At 42.4% G+C, this 19,292-nt stretch overlaps 2 protein-coding genes across 2 annotated transcripts in view; one reads left to right on the top strand and one right to left on the bottom strand.

Annotated features, from left to right (window-relative positions):
* Positions 1-12,293: 12,293 nt before the first annotated feature.
* On the bottom strand, positions 12,294-14,323 carry LOC139545223 (claudin-4-like). The gene has a single exon (XM_071352753.1). The coding sequence runs from the start codon at positions 13,833-13,835 to the stop codon at positions 13,182-13,184; it is 654 nt and encodes a 217-aa protein (XP_071208854.1). The 5' UTR covers positions 13,836-14,323; the 3' UTR covers positions 12,294-13,181.
* A 1,344-nt stretch (positions 14,324-15,667) lies between these two features.
* Positions 15,668-19,292, top strand: part of LOC139545222 (septin-2) — an 86,824-nt gene continuing 83,199 nt past the window's right edge. The window contains exon 1 of the mRNA XM_071352750.1: positions 15,668-15,803. The gene's annotated coding sequence lies outside the window, so the exon portion shown is untranslated. The remainder of the gene's footprint in view (positions 15,804-19,292) is intronic.

Below are 19,292 nucleotides of genomic sequence, written 5' to 3'. Positions count from 1 at the left end.
GTCTCACAGAGACGCTATGCTGAGGAGGGTGAGTGGGCTACACACACATACGTTGCCCTCCCCCAGTCATGCATTCCCTGTGCCATCATCAGTAGCTCCCCAAAACATCAGCTGAGGTCTAAAGATGCCCCTCCCACTGTGACCTTTAACCCAAGTGACCGCTAACCTCTGTGACCTCTCACAGTTGTAGGGTCAGCCCATAGAATTAGAAATTAGAATACTAGGATCTCTGGGTCAACCTCTGAACCTGGCATTACTGTGTTCTTTCTAATAGCACGCTTGAAAAAGATTTGAGTAGAAATGTTCATGTGCAGTTTTCTTATTTTTTCATTGGTAGTGTAGCAATGAACCTGACTACAGTGTATGCATGTATTCTTTCCTGCCTTAAAATATAGATACCATCGAACTACAGACCACGTTGTGAACAAAGGACCTGCCACTGCTTTCTGAACGTCTAACGATATACCCACCGTCATGGATCTGTGACTATACCGAATGTGAAGACACACACTCATACACGCAGCATGGAGAGACCAGTGTCTCAGATGAGTGGGCAGCCTCATGGACGGCCAGACCTGGGGCAAATTAAAGCTTTTCATGAGAAGGGACTCACACTGCACTTCCTTTAAACCTCAGAGAGGGAAGGGCACTACACTACCCTAGTTTCCAGGGACACCAGAGAGACAGAGGATGTCCAGCCCTGAGAGGTCTGAATCATGCTGTTTGTGCTACTTAGTACAAAGATCAACTTTGAGAATGATAGAATACGCTCACACACGCTAGAATTAGCTAAACACTAATTTCATCTGAAACAACTAGTTTGTTGTTTATTTTTCCAAAGCTGTTCTGTCGTTTGCAGAGCAAATCCACAGCAGTGCCTGGAATAGCAACACTGAGTTTCCTGCAAGACGCAATTCATGTCAAAACAATGCTCTCCTCAGGATCCTGTGTGTGCGTGGTGTAAATATGTGGGCCAACAGGCACAGCTGATACTAAAACCAACCTCATCCATTAATTACAAAGACCTTGGGTTGACTAGACTGGGTGGATAGAGAACCTCTGGCATGGCATACACTCACACGTAGGGGCAGCTTTTCTTAGGACACTAACTGTTTCTCTAAATTATGGGTTGTAGGTAATTCCTGCGTTATAGTTTGGTTTATTTGGTTGATCAATACAATCCCCCCTTTTAGCTGAAAAGTTAAGACGGCCATACAAGCAGAGAGAGACTGACAACAGTGTTTTCAGTGAGCCATGATATCCGTGATAAATAAGAAATGTCTCTTCATCTGTCTTTTGACATTCCACAACCTGCAGGCCCTCTCCTTCATCTCATCTTCATTTCCTTCATCTCAGCCTAGAGCTGTCATGCCTTCTTTTCGGCCCGGTCTGTGTGTGTGCATGGCATGTTGTTGATTTGATTTGATGTCAAGTCTGGAACATGTTTTGGATTTTTACACACCTTGTGGTTTCTTGGATGTGTTATCCGTTCTGTGGCATGTTTGAGTAATTGAGGGGTTTGTTGTATTTGTGTTGTGGGCGGCCTGACATTGTATTGGTGCACTATACAGTAGGCAAAATGGTGTTTCGAATCTGTTCATCTATTCTGGATGATTGGTGGGGTGTAAAATGGGATAGAACTCTCAATCTCTTCACTATGTTAATATACAGTGCATTCGGAAAGTATTCAGACCCCTTCACTTTTCCCACATTTTGTTACGTTACAGCCTTATTCTAAAATGGCTTTAAATAATATATACAGTACCAGTCAAAAGTTTGGACACCTACTCATTCAAGGGTTTTACTTTATTTTTTACTATTTTCTACATTGTAGAATAATAGTGAAGACATCAACACTATGAAATAACACTTCTGGAATCATGTAGTAACCAAAAAAATGTTAAACAAATCAAAATACATTTGATATTCTTCTAAGTAGCCACCCTTTGCCTTGATGACAGCTTTGCACACGCTTGACATTTTTTGGTTTTACTCAATTACTCAAATAAAGAAAAACCCTGGAATGAGTAGGTGTGTCCAAACATTTGACTGGTACTGTATATCTCATCAATCTACACACAATACCCCATAATGACAAAGTGATAACAGGTTTTTAGAAATGTTTGCAAATGTATTAAAAATAAAAAACAGAAATACCTTACATAAGTATTCAGACCCTTTGCTATGAGACTTGAAATTGAGCTCAGGTGCATCCTGTTTCCATTGATCATCCTTAAGATGTTTCTACAACTTGATTGGAGTCCACCTGTGGTAAATTCAATTGATTGGACATGATTTGGAAAGGCACACACCTGTCTATTTAAGGTCCCACAGTTGACAGTGCATGTCAGAGCAAAAACCAAGCCATGAGGTCGAAGGAATTGTCCGTAGAGCGCCGAGACAGGATTGTGTCGAGGCACAGATCTGGGGAAGGGTACTAAAAAATGTCTGCAGCATTGAATTTTATTTCACCTTTATTTAACCAGGTAGGCCAGTTGGGAACAAGTTCTCATTTACAACTGTGACCTGGCCAAGATAAAGCAAAGCAGTGCGACCAAAAACAGCTTGAGAGGATCTGCAGAGAAGAATGGGCTGACAGAGCTTGAGAGGATCTGCAGAGAAGAATGGGAGAGTCTCCCCAAATACAAGTGTGCCAATCTTGTAGCGTCATACCCAAGAAGAATTGAGGCTGTAATCGCTGACACATTTGCTTCAATAAAGTATTAAGTAAAGTTTTTTTTGCAAACATTTAATAAAAACAGTTTTTTCTTTGTCATTATGGGGTATTGTGTGTAGATTGATGAGGGAAAACATTTAATAAATTTTAGAATAAGGATGTAACGGAACAATGTGGAAAAAGTGAAGAGGTCAGAATACTTTCCGAATGCACTGTATTTGATAACCTCCTCACTGGAAATGTAATTCTAGTTTAAAAGAACAACATGTTGCTCCATCTTGATGACAAAAGCAGGAATGTCTTGGGTGGGATGTCAGCGGGAGTAGCCTCTGGTTTTGCTGACCAATTCCAAAAACAACTCCAACACAAACACTACTGCTTTAGGACGGTGTGGTGCAGGGAAGATGAGATTAATGATTTGGCATGAGCGACTTTGTGTGTGCACGCGCGCACATCTGTGTTTGTGCTCGAGGGCTAGCCAGTGGTGTGAGACAACAACCAAGGAGCATTTCATGTGTGATGGAGCAGTGTTTAAGCCCCCCTCTTCTCCCACACCCCACTTGTTCCTTCCTGTTCCGCTGTCCACTGGACAGGAAGTCTGTGCTACTGGGCCGTGACAAAGCTCTGAGTCATTCCACTGGCTTCAGCCTCAGGGGTCCACCACTGTCTAGCCATGCTGAATTATGAGACTTTCTTAAGTAGCCTATAGGTTTTTACCACTTCTTCTAACAAATATCTTATGTACTTGCTCATCACTTAAGAAAAAAAATACAATTTGTCCTTTTATTGTAAGCATGGGAATGGAGTGACTGACTCTCACTGTCTTTTATTAGAGACTATCTGGGTCATCTATTGCTCTGTCTCTCTTTGGCTGCATTCCAAACACTTAAAAGACACTATCCTCAGCCCTCAAATTAAGTGGGCACTTCTGATGACGTATCATGACGTCTGACGAATATACGCTTGCAGGGCAAGGGGCGAGGGAGGAAGGAATGATTTTTAAATGGGCCGCCCTTGCCTGGAAATTCGTCACTCATTCAACCCGCGATGATTGTTTTCAGCCACCGGTAGCTTGTGGGTACTTTATATGCGCTACAGTCAATTATGATTGCATGTCTACTTAAATTAACTATATAATTATTAATATACGCCTACTGTATGATAGCTAGCAAATGAATTAGCTAACGAACATTAGCCTGCCTAGCTGGAACTTCTGAAGAAGGAAAATGTTTTATTTCTCCAATTTCCAAAAGCTAACCAAACAAAAACATCATTACTTTTACGAGGCGTGTTTGTGCCATCATGTGCATTAGTAGCACAATTTCATTTTTTTCACCCCTTTTTCCATCCCTGCAACTTGCGTACGGACTCGGGAGAGGCGAAGGTCAAGAGCCGTGCGTTCTCCGAAACACAACCCAGCCAAGCCGCACTGCTTCTTGACAAAACGCCCGCTTAACCCAGACGCACCATTGTGTCGGAGGAAACATCGTACACCTGGTGACCGTGTCAGGGTACATTGCACCCGGCCCGCCACAGGAGTCGCTAGTGTGCGATGGGACAAGAACATCCCTACCGGCCAAACCCTCCCCTAACCCGGACGACGCTGGGCCAATTGTGTGCCGCCCCATGGGTCTCCCGGGCGCGGCCGGCTGCGACAGAGCCCGGACTCGAACCAGGATCTCTAGTGGAACAGCTAGCACTGCGATGCGCCACTCGGGAGGCCTGAGTAGCACAATTTCTAACCTTTTTACATTCGTTTTTATTTGCACTTGTATGTTGACTTATCCATATTGACTTTGAGGTTTTAAGTTTCGGCAGACTTTTCTTAGCGGATGTACAATCATCGCGAATTGAATTATGGGGCCGAAGTAAACATAATTGTACACTCGCAAACTCGATCAAAAACGAGGACTGAGGGGCTTACGTTGCGAACTTCCCTTGTTTGGCTAATCGTTTGGACCGACGTCCAAGATGATGAGGGGGATTCCCCCAAGGACATAAGGCGAGGGTAAGTGGACGAGGGTGTGTCTTTTATGAGTTTGAAACGCAGCTTTTGTCTGAATCACCTCGTTAAAGTAAATCACCTAACTTGTTATTTATCAAAAAATCTGACTAAGAGAGAAAGTACATTTGAAGTCGGAAGTTTACATACACTTAGGTTGGAGTCATTAAATCTCGTTTTTCAACCACTCCACAAATTTCTTGTAAACAAACTATAGTTTTGGCAAGTCGGTTAGGACATCTACTTTGTGCATGACATGGAAAAATCAAACGAAATCAGCCAAGAACTCAGAAAAAAATTGTAGACCTCCACAAGTCTGGTTCATCCTTGGGAGCAATTTCCAAACGGGGTGGCAGCATCATGTTGTGAGGGTGCTTTGCTGCAGGAGGGACTGGTGCACTTCACAAAATAAATGGCATCATGAGGGAAGAAAATTATGTGGATATATTGAAGCAACATCTCAAGACATCAGTCAGGAAGTTAAAGCTTGGTCGCAAATGGGTCTTCCAAATGGACAATGACCCCAAGCATACTTCCAAAGTTGTGGCAAAATGACTTAAAGACAACAGAGTCAAGGTATTGGAGTGGCCATCACAAAGCCCTGACCTCAATCCTATAGAAAATTTGTGACCAGAACTGAAAAAGCGTGTGCGAGCAAGGAGGCCTACAAACCTGACTCAGTTACACCAGCTCTGTCAGGAGGATTGGGCCAAATTCACCCAACTTATTGTGGGAAGCTTGTGGAAGGCTACCAGAAATGTTTGACCCAAGTTAAAAAATTTAAAGGCAATGCTACCAAATACTAATTGAGTGTATGTAAACTTCTGACCCACTGGGAATGCGATGAAAGAAATAAAAGCTGAAATAAATCACTCTCTCTACAATTATTCTGACATTTCACATTCTTAAAATAAAGTGGTGATCCTAACTGACCTAAGACAGGGAATGTTTACTAGGATTAAATGTCAGGAATTGTGAAAAACGGGAGTTTAAATGTATTTGGCTAAGGTGTATGTAAACTTTTGACTTCAAGTGTAAGCTCCTACCAGAATCCTGTTATAGGGTGTAGAAGCTTGATATGAAACCAAGTACAGTATTTGTTTATTCAGAATGTCAGTGCTCTTTCTTTCTCTTTCTCCCCCCCCACTCTCCCTTTCCCCTCTGTCTGCACCTGCCTGCCTGCCTGTCTGTCTGTCCCTGCCTGTCTATGTTTCACTGCAGGGGCACAACTTTGGTTTTAGAAGTGGGAGGGACATACAGTGGGGAGAACAAGTATTTGATACACTGCCGATTTTGCAGGTTTTCCTACTTACAAAGCATGTAGAGGTCTGTAATTTTTATCATAGGTACACTTCAACTGTGAGAGACGGAATTTAAAACAAAAATCCAAAAAATCACATTGTATGATTTTTAAGTAATTAATTCGCATTTTATTGCATGACATAAGTATTTGATACATCAGAAAAGCAGAACTTAATATTTGGTACAGAAACCTTTGTTTGCAATTACAGAGATCATACGTTTCCTGTAGTTCTTGACCAGGTTTGCACACACTGCAGCAGGGATTTTGGCCCACTCCTCCATACAGACCTTCTCCAGATCCTTCAGGTTTCGGGGCTGTCGCTGGGCAATACGGACTTTCAGCTCCCTCCAAAGATTTTCTATTGGGTTCAGGTCTGGAGACTGGCTAGGCCACTCCAGGACCTTGAGATGCTTCTTACGGAGCCACTCCTTAGTTGCCCTGGCTGTGTGTTTCGGGTCGTTGTCATGCTGGAAGACCCAGCCACGACCTATCTTCAATGCTCTTACTGAGGGAAGGAGGTTGTTGGCCAAGATCTCGCGATGCATGGCCCCATCCATCCTCCCCTCAATACGGTGCAGTCATCCTGTCCCCTTTGCAGAAAAGCATCCCCAAAGAATGATGTTTCCACCTCCAAGCTTCACGGTTAGGATGGTGTTCTTGGGGTTGTACTAATCCTTCTTCTTCCTCCAAACACGGCGAGTGGAGTTTAGACCAAAAAGCTCTATTTTTGTCTCATCAGACCACATGACCTTCTCCAATTCCTCCTCTGGATCATCCAGATGGTCATTGGCAAACTTCAGACGGGCCTGGACATGCGCTGGCTTGAGCAGGGGGACCTTGCGTGCGCTGCAGGATTTTAATCCATGACGGCGTAGTGTGTTACTAATGGTTTTCTTTGAGACTGTGGTCCCAGCTCTCTTCAGGTCATTAACCAGGTCCTGCCGTGTAGTTCTGGGCTGATCCCTCACCTTCCTCATGATCATTGATGCCCCACGAGGTGAGATCTTGCATGGAGCCCCAGACCGAGGGTGATTGACCGTCATCTTGAACTTCTTCCATTTTCTAATAATTGCGCCAACAGTTGTTGCCTTCTCACCAAGCTGCTTACCTATTGTCCTGTAGCCCATCCCAGCCTTGTGCAGGTCTACAATTTTATCCCTGATGTCCTTACACAGCTCTCTGGTCTTGGCCATTGTGGAGAGGTTGGAGTCTGTTTGATTGAGTGGGTGGACAGGTGTCTTTTATACAGGTAACGAGTTCAAACAGGTGCAGTTAATACAGGTAATGAGTGGAGAACAGGAGGGCTTCTTAAAGAAAAACTAACAGGTCTGTGAGAGCCGGAATTCTTACTGGTTGGTAGGTGATCAAATACTTATGTCATGCAATAAAATGCGAATTAATTACTTAAAAATCATACAATGTGATTTTCTGGATTTTTGTTTTAAATTCCGTCTCTCACAGTTGAAGTGTACCTATGATAAAAATTACAGACCTCTACATGCTTTGTAAGTAGGAAAACCTGCAAAATCGGCAGTGTATCAAATACTTGTTCTCCCCACTGTATATACATTTTTTTATCCAATTGGATAAAAACTCCACACAGCCTCCTAGACAGCTCGGAGGCGTCCGCATGGTCCTACATTCCAATGATAAAACTGGGGGGGACAAAAATGCAATTTCCGAATGTCTGTTGCATTATGGGGATAAAAATGTAGATTGCATGAACTTTACAAAAATCGTGATCAAAGGTCTGCAGTCGACTGCAAGTTTCTGCAGTTGCTCTTCACCAACTTCATCCTGCAGCCATAGGTATGAGAGTCTTTAGGTGCCTTTTGACAACTTTCAAGCAGGCTGTCATGTCCCTTTTTAAGGAGTGGCATCTATCTGGCCCCTCTACCATAAAGGCCTGATTGGTGGAGTGTTGCAGGGATGGTTGTCGTTCTGGAAGGTTCTCCCATCTCCACAGAGGAACTCTGGAGCTCTGTCGGAGTGACCATCGGGTTCTTGGTCACCTCCCTGACCAAGGCCCTTCTCCGCCGATTGCTCAGTTTGGCCGGATGGCCAGCTCTAGGAAGAGTCTTGGTGGTTCCAAACTTCTTCCATTTAAGAATGATGGAGCCACTGTGTTCTTGGGGACCTTCAATGCTGCAGAAATGTTTTGGTACTCTTCCCCATATCTGTGTCTCGACACAATCCTGTCTCGGAGCTCATCGGACAATTCCTTCGACCTCCTGGCCTGGTTTTTGCTCTGACATGCGCTGTCAACTGTGGGTCCTTATATAGACAGGTGTGTGCCTTTCCAAATCATGTCCAATCAATTGAATCTACCACAGGTGGACTCCAATCCCGTTTTAGAAACATCTCAAGGATGATCAATGGAAACAGGATGCACCTGAGCTCAATTTCGAGTCTCATTACAATGGGTCTGAATACTTATGTAAATAAGGTATTTCTGTTTTTTATTTTTTATTAATTGTAATAAAAAAAATCTAAAAGCCTGTTTACGCTTTGTCATTAGGTATTATGTGTAGATTGCTGAGGATTTTATAAATCCATTTTAAAATAAGGCTGTAAGTGTAACGTAACGAAATATGGAAAAGTCAAGGGGTCTGCATACTAGCAGGCTACAGTGGAAATTTACAAATTAATGAACGTGATATTTGAGTCTCTCTCCCTCACCAATTGATTGATTGTACAATGTAGCTTACACATATATTTCAGTTTGTGAGTGTGTGATATGGGGGTTGGAGACATGTTTATTTCGACATAAATATTTTTTTTAATGAACAATGGCAACACTGCCATGTTGCACTGAGACTTGCTGTTGGAAAACCACGTCAGTGTCTGACTTTCGGCTGTCGCAGATGCACCTCCCGACTTCACTTCTCGACTTTCATCTGTACAGCCGGTTGCTTTCGCCTTACCAGTCAAACGAGCCCAATAACTCAGCCCAATTGCCAACCACTGCACTGGGTTGATGTAACCCTTAAACACAGATCTTGGATCAGCTTACCCTCTCCAATTTCTAACCTTAACCATTAGGGCGATAAATCGAAACTGATCAGGGGAATTTTCAACTCCCGCGCCCACTCCCTCCTTTTTGTGTCTCAATCTCTCCCATTTAGGTCAAGTTTACCGGTCAACGCTGTGTTCCCAATGATTCTACTGAGATTAATATTGGCCTATTGTATCACATTGGGCACATGTTGTCTTTATGATAAGAATGAATTGTGTTGTGATGGAGTAGGATATTAGTAGTGCAATATGAGTAATTCAATAAAGTTTAACATTTCTTATCTGTAGTTTTTATTGTAAACATTTTGGATAGTTTTTTTTTTCTTTAACAAATGATGGCTCAAACACAGAATGAACCACTGAGATCTTACATTCAGTGGTGTAGTGGATGGTATATGCCATATGTCCACTTATTTTTTTTAGTGGACATTGCATATACTCACTTTCTAATCCCCACTGATACGTTTCAAAGTAGTGTAGTGGAGGTACACACTGTATCAATTAATAGTGCAGATGGACCAGATCAGAATGTTTAGTTTAAAGTGTACACATGCTGGAAGGCCTATGCATGAATGTTCCAAAATTCAATTTGCGGGAAAATACCGTTCACATGTGAGGGGTTTCATGGACAGATATTGAAATATATTGATATTGAACCTTGGATGCTAGACAATGAAATAAAGTTTAAAGAAAACCAGTACAACAGGAGAAGGCATGAGGAACTTAAAAAAAAAAAAATTGCCTCCACCTTTCTATGGTGGGATTTTGGCTATAGGCTACTTTGAAGCAAGGAAAGTTAAATAAAGGTTAAATAAAAAATAAAATTTAAAAAGCAAGGAAAGACATCCATAATATGAAGTAAAACGCCCAGGTTTCAAACAATTAAGGAAAAGGGAAAATATAGTGATGCTAATGATAGGCCTAGCCGTCTTCTGATAGATGGAAAAGCTTTCCCAAAAACGTTCTATATTACATGTTAACTAGTTACAAAGTAGCCTACCTGTCAAAATTATTATTTGCACCATTGTAGACGATGTCATGGCGACGTTGGTCATGAATAGAAATACTTAATCCGGTCTAACGGTTGTCTCGCGCCGAATTGAGCATGTGCAGGCCATCAAATCAAAGGGACTCCTTCGATATAAAATATTTTTTTACGAAAAGGAAAACGTGTCAGTTTGTCAATTTCACGAGGTTGGAGTAATAATAGGTTCAACTACTTAAGACATTGTCTCGAATCTAGGTTGGGCCATTAGATTTCGAGAAAATGAACAAATAAAGAATAATGTTTCACTTCTCTCATTGATTTCTCAAACACCAAGCCCCGACCTGGTCTGTTTGGTTTGTTTCGCAAGCTTTCCCGGAAGAGAAGTCTTGAAATCTAAAACCGGTGAATTTCTGACTCAGTTGAAAGCCTCATTTATTAGTTTCAATTAGCCTACTTGCACAGTACAGCTTGGGCTGGGCTAACTGTGAAATACCAATAGGTGATTGATCATTTTAGGTTATTCAGAGCGTAGCCTATGTCCCTGTTTAACATATAATTTTTCACACAGGGCACCTGTCTACCTGGGGGGCTGTTAGGAAAAAAATAAGTACAATTATTGTTTACCCAATTCTCCTGGCACCTCTACACCACTGCTTACGCTCTTACACATAGTTATTGTTGCTGTGGTCATTGCTGAATTACTGGCTTTTCGTAACCCCTTCTCCCTGTCCTTGGCCTAAGCAGATGTTCCGGTTTTCAGGGGAAATGGAAAGAGAGCCTGTGACGCGACTTCTGCTTTTGGACATTAACAAGGCGACACTCCATCTTAACTCCTCCACATTTACCGGATTGGTTGAACAGTGCAGAAGAGAACCTCCCCCAACTGTTTTTTTCCCCTTCTCGTCAAGACCAGCATATAGGGGATCTAGTTTCAGGCGTTTCTTTTATGACTGCTACGTTAGGTTACAGGCGGGGAGTCTGTGTGTGGCTGGGTGGATGTGGGTCTTTGGAATGTCCCCAGGCTGGGCCTTTATGAGGCTCATCCATACCACCACATTATAGACCCTGTCGCTAGGCAACAGCAGGTCCTAAACCGTTACCATGGCAAGGCCCATTGAGTGACGTTGCTGGTCCTGTTTGCCTCTTTTCTCTCTGGAATGGGGGTCATTTTAGAGGTGCACCCCCAACTCTACACCCCAGACAGTCCCAAAATAACAGCCCAGCCCATTCCCGACAGACCATACTGCTTCTTTGTGCAGAAACACCAGATACACACCAGAGTCTGAATGCCTATAGAGGGGGTTATGGGAGTGATGCGATGCCTAGGTTGTCCTCAGCGAAAAGTTACAGTGAAAGTTCGGGATGATCATCTGCAAGTGCACACTAAGATGTTTATTCACAATGGAGTTCTATCAAGTGGCTCTTGGCCACTTTTGGCTAAAATGTCAATTGCATAGCCTACATGCAGTTGTTGGACATCATTTTTCTCTCTACTAATAATGTCGTTGTCTTTTTTTCACCAAAAGATAATCAGCCCAACTCATATCTACCTCGATTCAGTTGATCTGGTGAATGACCTTTACATGTTCTAGTTATAAGTGGGCATATGACCCACTAAGACTCTTATGTGGCCAGCTAAACTATAAGTAAGCTTTGAAAATCCAGCCAAAGCTTTGAACACGGGGCATAATCAGCTCTGAGAATACCAATAGCTTACATGCCAGATGTTTAAAAAAAAAATTAAGTTATAACGGAATTTTATGATTTGCATAATGTAGGTCTAGTATTTTAAAACAATAATTACAGGAAATCAGTTCATTTTAACTCAAGATGCCGAAAGTTGGGAATATATTTTAAGAGAAAAGGTCAGAACTTTTTTTCATCTCACCAAAAAAGTTGTTTTGCCACCACAATCAGCCAATCTTGCAACCCACAATCACACAGGCCTACAAAATCAAACCCCTCCATTGGCGGGAAAGAGCGATAGTGGTGGAAAGACATCCGGATTTGCACGCCTTTTAAACAGCGCGGTGGAGTGAGAAAGAGCTGTCTGAAAGGGGGATGGGTCGGGGAGTATTGTGTGCTTAACAGCAGAGCCCCACTCTTGCTGAATGGGTATTGTCATCTAGATTTCTATAGTTCACCAAAATACTTTCTCCTGCTGGGGAACTCAACGCATCACGTAGGCGTCAGGCCCAGACATAAATAATATTGAAGATTTGCAAACTACATGTTCTGATGACCTATTTATTATATTAATTCAACTACATTTCGATTTATTTAAATAAAACACGGTAGAACAAATACGTAAAACGATATCAGTTTAATCTCAGTTTAACATTGGAAAGAATATTGCATGAAATATATAATGGATCTTTACATCAAACATCAACAAAACCAGTGAGTAAAACAGCAGTGTATTCCTACAAATCCATGACATGAAACACATCCAGTACAGCTTCTACATACAGATATAAAACTCACATTTGCAAACTTTTAAAAGTTTCATCTGAAAACAGGTGAAGTGGACTGGACATCCTATATTTGGCATCTAAATCTATGGTCCTAATTTTTGTAAAATAGATTATATTCCACTATTATAGACACATAAGGACGCCTGAGTTGTGTTTCCTTAAAAATAGGCCTAGCCTACATGTATTTTTTAGCTCGTCCCACAGTCCCATGAAGCAAAAATCCACTGTCCAAAAACCTTTTAGGTGGTTTGGAGTGCTATCACTCCGAAATCACAGTAACTGTAGCCTACACTGAAGTAAAAAAACAGTGGATATATTCAGTCGTATAATCTTCCTTTAGGAAAAAAACTTCACAATGGTAAACATTTCAAAATGCAAGGGATTATGAGCGATCATTGAAAATATAGACTAGGACATTTAAAAATACAGGTACCTAAAACAAAGACGCTCATTTTTGTAATTGGCTATCACTTTATATCCAGACGTATATGCATAGTCTCCAAAAAAGTTTATTTTCTGCTGTTTGCAAAAATGATGAACGAATATGTTCTCCAATATTGTGTTTAGTTTATAGTCAGTGTAACAAAATGATGCTTTAATTGATTTCAAAGTTCAGAGTAAACTGCAGGTGCAAAAAATACGTTTAAAAAAATAGTTTTTCAAAAGATCACAGCACATTTACGCAAAGCATAGCTACCCCATCCCGAGGGTGGGAAGCAGGGCTACACGTAATTCCTTTTGTCATAGTCTCCGGTCCCGTTTGGTGTGGCCCGTTTGGTCGGGGAATATTTGGCCGAATAGCCCGAATTCCCGTTAGAAGGACAAGAGCAGCAGAGTAGCGCGCCCCCGACCAGCAGGAGCGCCGTGGCCGCCCAACCGATGTAGAGCGCGGCCCCGATCTCCCTCTTTTTGGACGCGGGCACCTGTGGGTTGTAGAAGTCAGAGATGATGTTGTTGGCCATCCAGCAGAGAGGTACTAACACAAACAACCCACTGGTGATGTAGATAACCCCTCCGGCGTTCACCACCCGGGTTTTGACGTTCTCGGCGCTAATGCAGTTGGTGCACTGCGCCCCGGCGATCACCACCATCAGCCCCAGCACGCCAAACACACACGAGATGACGGTGAGGGCTCGCGCCGCCTGCAGGTCGTGGCCGAGCGCAAGGACCGAGTCGTGCACCTTGCACTGCATCTGGCCGGTGCTCTGCACCACACAAGACATCCAGAGCCCATCCCAGATGGTCTGAGCCACCACAATGTTGGCCTCGATGAACGCCGTTACCTTCCACATGGGCAGCCCGCACACCACCATCACCAGGAGCGAGCCAATGACGCACAGCCCCAGCCCAATGATCTCCAGTCCAGCGGACACCATCTTCGCTACTTTTTAAGGGATATTTGTTATAATTTGTGTCCTCCTCTGTGCGTGAACAACGCGTCTTTATGTGGATGCTGCGCTTTGGAATAAATGAGCTTCAGACAGATTCAGACAACATCGATTTGTTTGAGACACCTTACATCACTCTTGCTACAAATAGTCTACAACGGGCTGTCGTTTTAGTCAGTATGTTACCGACTGTAAAAACAACTGGACGCATAGAGCGGCTTGACCAATTATATGTTTTGAGTGGGGTGGGGGTGACTCCACAAGTGCTAAAGCCAGAGGAAAAACTTTCACCCAATCAGAAGTCACCGCATCCTCTCAGCACCAATGAGGAGGCAGGGATGTTGGATGAGAATGAACAAAGCCAGGAGACCGCATTTTGTGCGTGCGTGCGTGTGAGAACAGTTAGTCGGTTGAATATAGGGTTGGGAACAAACGCAGAGGACTTGTAAGACCCTAGGCTGTAATAAAACATATTCTAACCAAGTTGCTCATTACTGGAATAGCCTTCACAATAACTAAATTATATGATTTTGAACCAAACATAATTGCTGGGCTCTTATTTCCAACTTAGTAGAATTTAAGAACATACAATTAATTGGTTATACCCATAGCCAGACCCATAGGCTACTGTATATGACTCTGGTTCTAGACAGAACTGCATCAGTTAGTATGACATTCGATGCTATTGAATTGAAAAAAAAATATTGGAACATTGTAATAATAGCCTAATAAAAATCAAAAACACCACATAGCCTATGTAATGGCCCTAGACATAGCAGTTAGGATTGCCTACTGCTGTCGACAGTATGCTGTTTGCAGGCTACAGACTGGACTCACTGGAACATAAGCAGGTGTAATGTTAGTTGCATTACAAATGTAGCCTATGTAATGGCCCCAGCCAGAGCAATTAGGATTGCCTAATGCTGTGACAGTATGCTGATTGCAGGCTAAAACTGGACTCACTGGACCATAAGCAGGTGTAATGTTAGTTACATTACAAATGTTGTTTTTGCTTCTGGTGGGTTCAGGGTATAATTAAGCATATAAACATTTTCATTTACGTCATTTAGCAGACGCTCTTATCCAGAGCGACTTACATGAGCAATTAGGGTTAAGTGCGTTGCTCAAGGTCCACATCGACCTATTTTTCACCAAATGTATGTAAACTTTGTTTAAACTCAGTTGTCTGTATTCTATCTCTAAATGTTGTCTATCACTGGCAGCACCATACCACCAAGTAACATTCTGAGTAGTCTATGTGTAAATGTAGCCTACTTGGCCAATAAAGGTGATTCTGATTCGAAACAGCGACCTTCAGATTGTTGGCCCAACGCTCCTAACCGCTAGACTAGCTGCCGCCCAGGCTACATGCCGCCTGTTTCTAATAAATCTAGACTAGGTGTATATGTTAGAACATTTCTTTAAATATATTTAATTGGAGACATTTTTTTTTAAACCATGCACGCTCTCCTTGACTGTTTGTTTTCCAAGTTTGCATCGACTTCAATTTAAAGTTTTAATTTAGGATACTTTCCGTAGGCTACATTAGCATAGACAATGCTTGTTACAATGTTACTGTTGACAAGCGTGGAATCACAGTGCTACTTCCTACACAATAATGTATGAGAAATAATGTATCCTCCCACGAATTCCCATATAATAACGTGTAACAACCAAAGCGTGACATCATCAAGAACGATATCCGCCTCGTATAGAAACTGAGAAGTATGGCTGCCATCTTGGATCTTGAATTACCTATGCATATTGTGATTCCACCCTGGTTTGATCCGTAATGAACCCAGTTGCACTGCCTCCCACCCGTGAAACAAGACAAACGGGCGTCATGGGATGAGGGCGGGACATTGGAGCTGTTTCCGGAGTCCCTTCCCTGGCCTGGGATAGAAAGAAGAGGGGGGAAATACTTCTGTTTATTTACATTTCATAAGTTACACACAGGTAAGGTCTCAAACGGTCGTATATGAATGCTTGTCTACCGAATGAGTGAGAGAAAGAGAGAAAAGGGATGAGCTTTTAGCGAGATCAGATAGTTGAAACTTGGCAACATGACACCACTCACTCACTGGAATAGCAACCTTTTCATGCTAAAGTTTGACATAAAACAAAGAGTTTCATAGTGCTTCGAAAGTTTAATTGATAGACCTGTTTCCTATTTACAACAAGCTACACTGTTTCCATGTAAAGTATATGCAATTATGCCTAACATATTCGCCGTAAATTCTTCATAGAGTGTCGTGTTTGGAATATGTCAATCTTTCCCAAACTGGGTGTGGACGTCAACTAGTAGACAACAAAAGGCCAAAACATTTCCGCAACATTAAACATCCTAAATTATAATTTAAAGAAGTAACTTTTTGTTGTTGTTGAAAAATACAAAATCATTATAAAAAATCATGAACCACACATTTCACTCCTGACAATATTGACTTTGACAATGCATTGTGTATTGTAGCCTGTGAGTATGTATCTAGAGTATGTATGTATGAGGGGTAACTATCCCCAAAGGGCAAGGTCCAATTGTTCACACAAAAAAGCAAAGTTTGGTAAAAATGTGGTATATGGATGATGGTCATGCTTAGGCAAACAAACTATGAAGGAAAATAAGTACCGCTTACACTTTTTTAGCTCTTTAATGAAAAGAGGAGCAACAATTGCTCAGCCGCGAAGTGGTAAGTCTCACAAGCTCATAGAGCAGGACTGCTGAAGCATGTAGTGTGTAAAAATTGCCTGTCCTCGGTTGCAACACTCACTACTGAGTTCCAAACTGCCTCTGGAAGCAACGTCAGCACAAGAACTGTTCGTTGGGAGCTTCATGAAATGGGTTTCCATGGCCGAGCAGCCGCACACAAGCCTAAGATCACAATGCGCAATGACAAGCGTCGTCTGGAGTGGTGTAAAGCTCACCACCATTGAACTCTAGAGGAGTGGAAACGCATTCTCTGGAATGATGAATCTCTCTGGAATGATGAATCACTCTTCACTATCTGGCAGTCTGACGGACAAATATGGATTTGGCGGATGCCAGGAGAACGCTACCTGCCCCAATGCATAGTGCCAATTGTAAAGTTTGGTGGAGGAGGAATAATAGTCTGGGGTTAGCCCCTTAGTTCCAGTGAAGAGAAATATTAATGCTACAGCATACAATGACATTCTAGACGATTCTGTGCTTCCAACTTTGTGGCAACAGTTTGGGGAAGGCCCTTCCCTGTTTCAGCATGACATTGCCCCGTGCACAAAGCGAGGTCCATACAGAAATGGTTTGTCGAGATCGGTGTGGAAGAACTTCACTGTCCTGCACAGAGTCTTGACCTCAACCCTATGGAACACGTTTGGGATGAATTGGAACACCGACTGCTAGCCAGGCCTAATTGCCCAACATTAGTGCCGACCTCACTAATGCTCTTGTGGCTGAATGGAAGTAAGTCCCCGCAGCAATGTTCCAACATCTAGTGGAAAGCCTTCCCAGAAGAGTGGATGATGTTATAGCAGCAAAAGGGGGACCAGCTCCATATTAATGCCCATGATTTTGGAATGAGATGCTTGCCGAGGAGGTGTCCACATACTTTTGATCATGTAGTGTATGTATGTAGGCTACTGTATGGATGTAGTCTGTGACCAAAACGTGTTGTTGTACTGAGTTCATTTCAATTCCTAGAACCTGACATAATCGTTAAACATCAGATTTATCATTGACCTCTGACGGTTTAGCACGTCCCGATAAAATACATTTTATGTTTAGACAACTCCACAATAACAGTAGGAAACAATAATAAGTATTCTCATTGTGTGTGTCTCTGAGCTAAGAGATGGCGGAGGGCCACTATTGAACAGCTATCATCCATCTTGGCTCATATCTTTTGGCTCAGGGAGTCTATGAACATTTCATTTCCCTCTGTTTGAGTGGATGGAGATTATAAAAGGGAAGCCTTTATTGTGAATGTTTAGGTCGTGATAGGAGTCTCTTATATTGAACTCGAAGATGGTGGCGGTTTAGGTAGAGGTTGCCCATGAGCACAGATCTTGGATCAGCGTACCCTCTAAATTCTGACCTTATCCATTATCGGGGAAACATAAAACTGGTGTTTTATCAAGGGGCAAGTCAAGGGGCAAGTTCCTCTTACTCCTGAAAAACGCAGGCTGCCTCCCAAATAGAACCATATCCCCTTTTGTAGTGCATTACTTTTGACCAGGGCTCATAGGTCCCAAATGGCACCCTAATACCCATCGGCCATTTGATTAACCTCAGTGTGAGCCGTCTCTTTCTCTAGTCTTATCTCATAAGGACAGCGCTGAGAGGGAGCCCTCTGACACCACTCATCAAGGAGGGACGTTTCCTTTTGTTTTGTAGTGTGGTGTGAATGGAAAACTAACATGAATCAGACTGACATGTCCAAGTGGAGATCCAGAGTGGTGCTCTCAGTAATTGTACTGTACAGGATATGTTGTAATCCTCAATACTGGCAAATGGACAGTGGCATGGAAGAGGATTTGTGTCCACCCATAGAACAGTCCAGTTCTAACCTCGTAGAATGATGTCATGAAGATATGCTATGGGGTCTGTTTTCTTTCAGTCTTTCTAAGGAACTTTGGTGCTTTGGTAATGGACACAGATGCTAAACTTAGAACTACCCATACATTATGGAAGTTGGGTCAGTACTGAGATGTTTATGCATTGTAGGAGTGGTGTAGTTGTAAGAATTTCATGGTAAGGCCTACACTTGTTGTATTCAGAGCACGTGACAAAGTTTGATTTTAGTTTTATGATTTCACAACATAAGTAGAAAAATGTGACATTCTATTTATATTGCTCTGCCATTTAACCCTGTGATCCCATGTTGGTCATATAGTAGCTAGGCCTTTGTGCATAGTGAAACAATGTTATGATAACATTTTTTGCTTTGCCAACAAACCCTTCTGTTGCTTGACTATTTCCGCTTCTGTCCCCATCCTAATAAAAGGGCCATCCTGTGCTCTGTACTCTGTCTGTGTTATGAACAGCCCTGCTGGTTTCCGCTGGCTTGAAAGGCTTTCTCATTCCGCCCATTGTTGTGGTTTTTCTTTTCATTGCTTGTAGAGAGCTCCTGAAACAGAGTATAACAGCTTTATTATTGTTGCCCACATCACCTCGTGACCCCCAAAGGACCACTTATTACAGTCAAGCCTCAAACCCCCTACTGTGTATGTGTGTACATGTGAGTCTGCCAACTTTCTTTTTATGAGGCTACGTTCAGTTTATTAGTTCGCTGCCCAGTCATAGAATAGCTCAAATCAGAGTGGACTGTAGCTGCCATTTCAGGAAGAGGTTCTTAACCAAGAGACCAAATTAAGCAAAAATAGAATTCAAAATAATAACACATTTATATACATTTTCATAGGTCTCAATAATTACGTCTGGCTTAAATTTGTTGTTTTAAGTTACTGTGTGGC

Source organism: Salvelinus alpinus, chromosome 19, assembly GCF_045679555.1.
Source record: "Salvelinus alpinus chromosome 19, SLU_Salpinus.1, whole genome shotgun sequence".
Lineage (NCBI taxonomy): Eukaryota > Metazoa > Chordata > Actinopteri > Salmoniformes > Salmonidae > Salvelinus > Salvelinus alpinus.
Note: the sequence above shows the minus strand (reverse complement) of the source record. Positions and strands in the feature narration are given on the sequence as shown.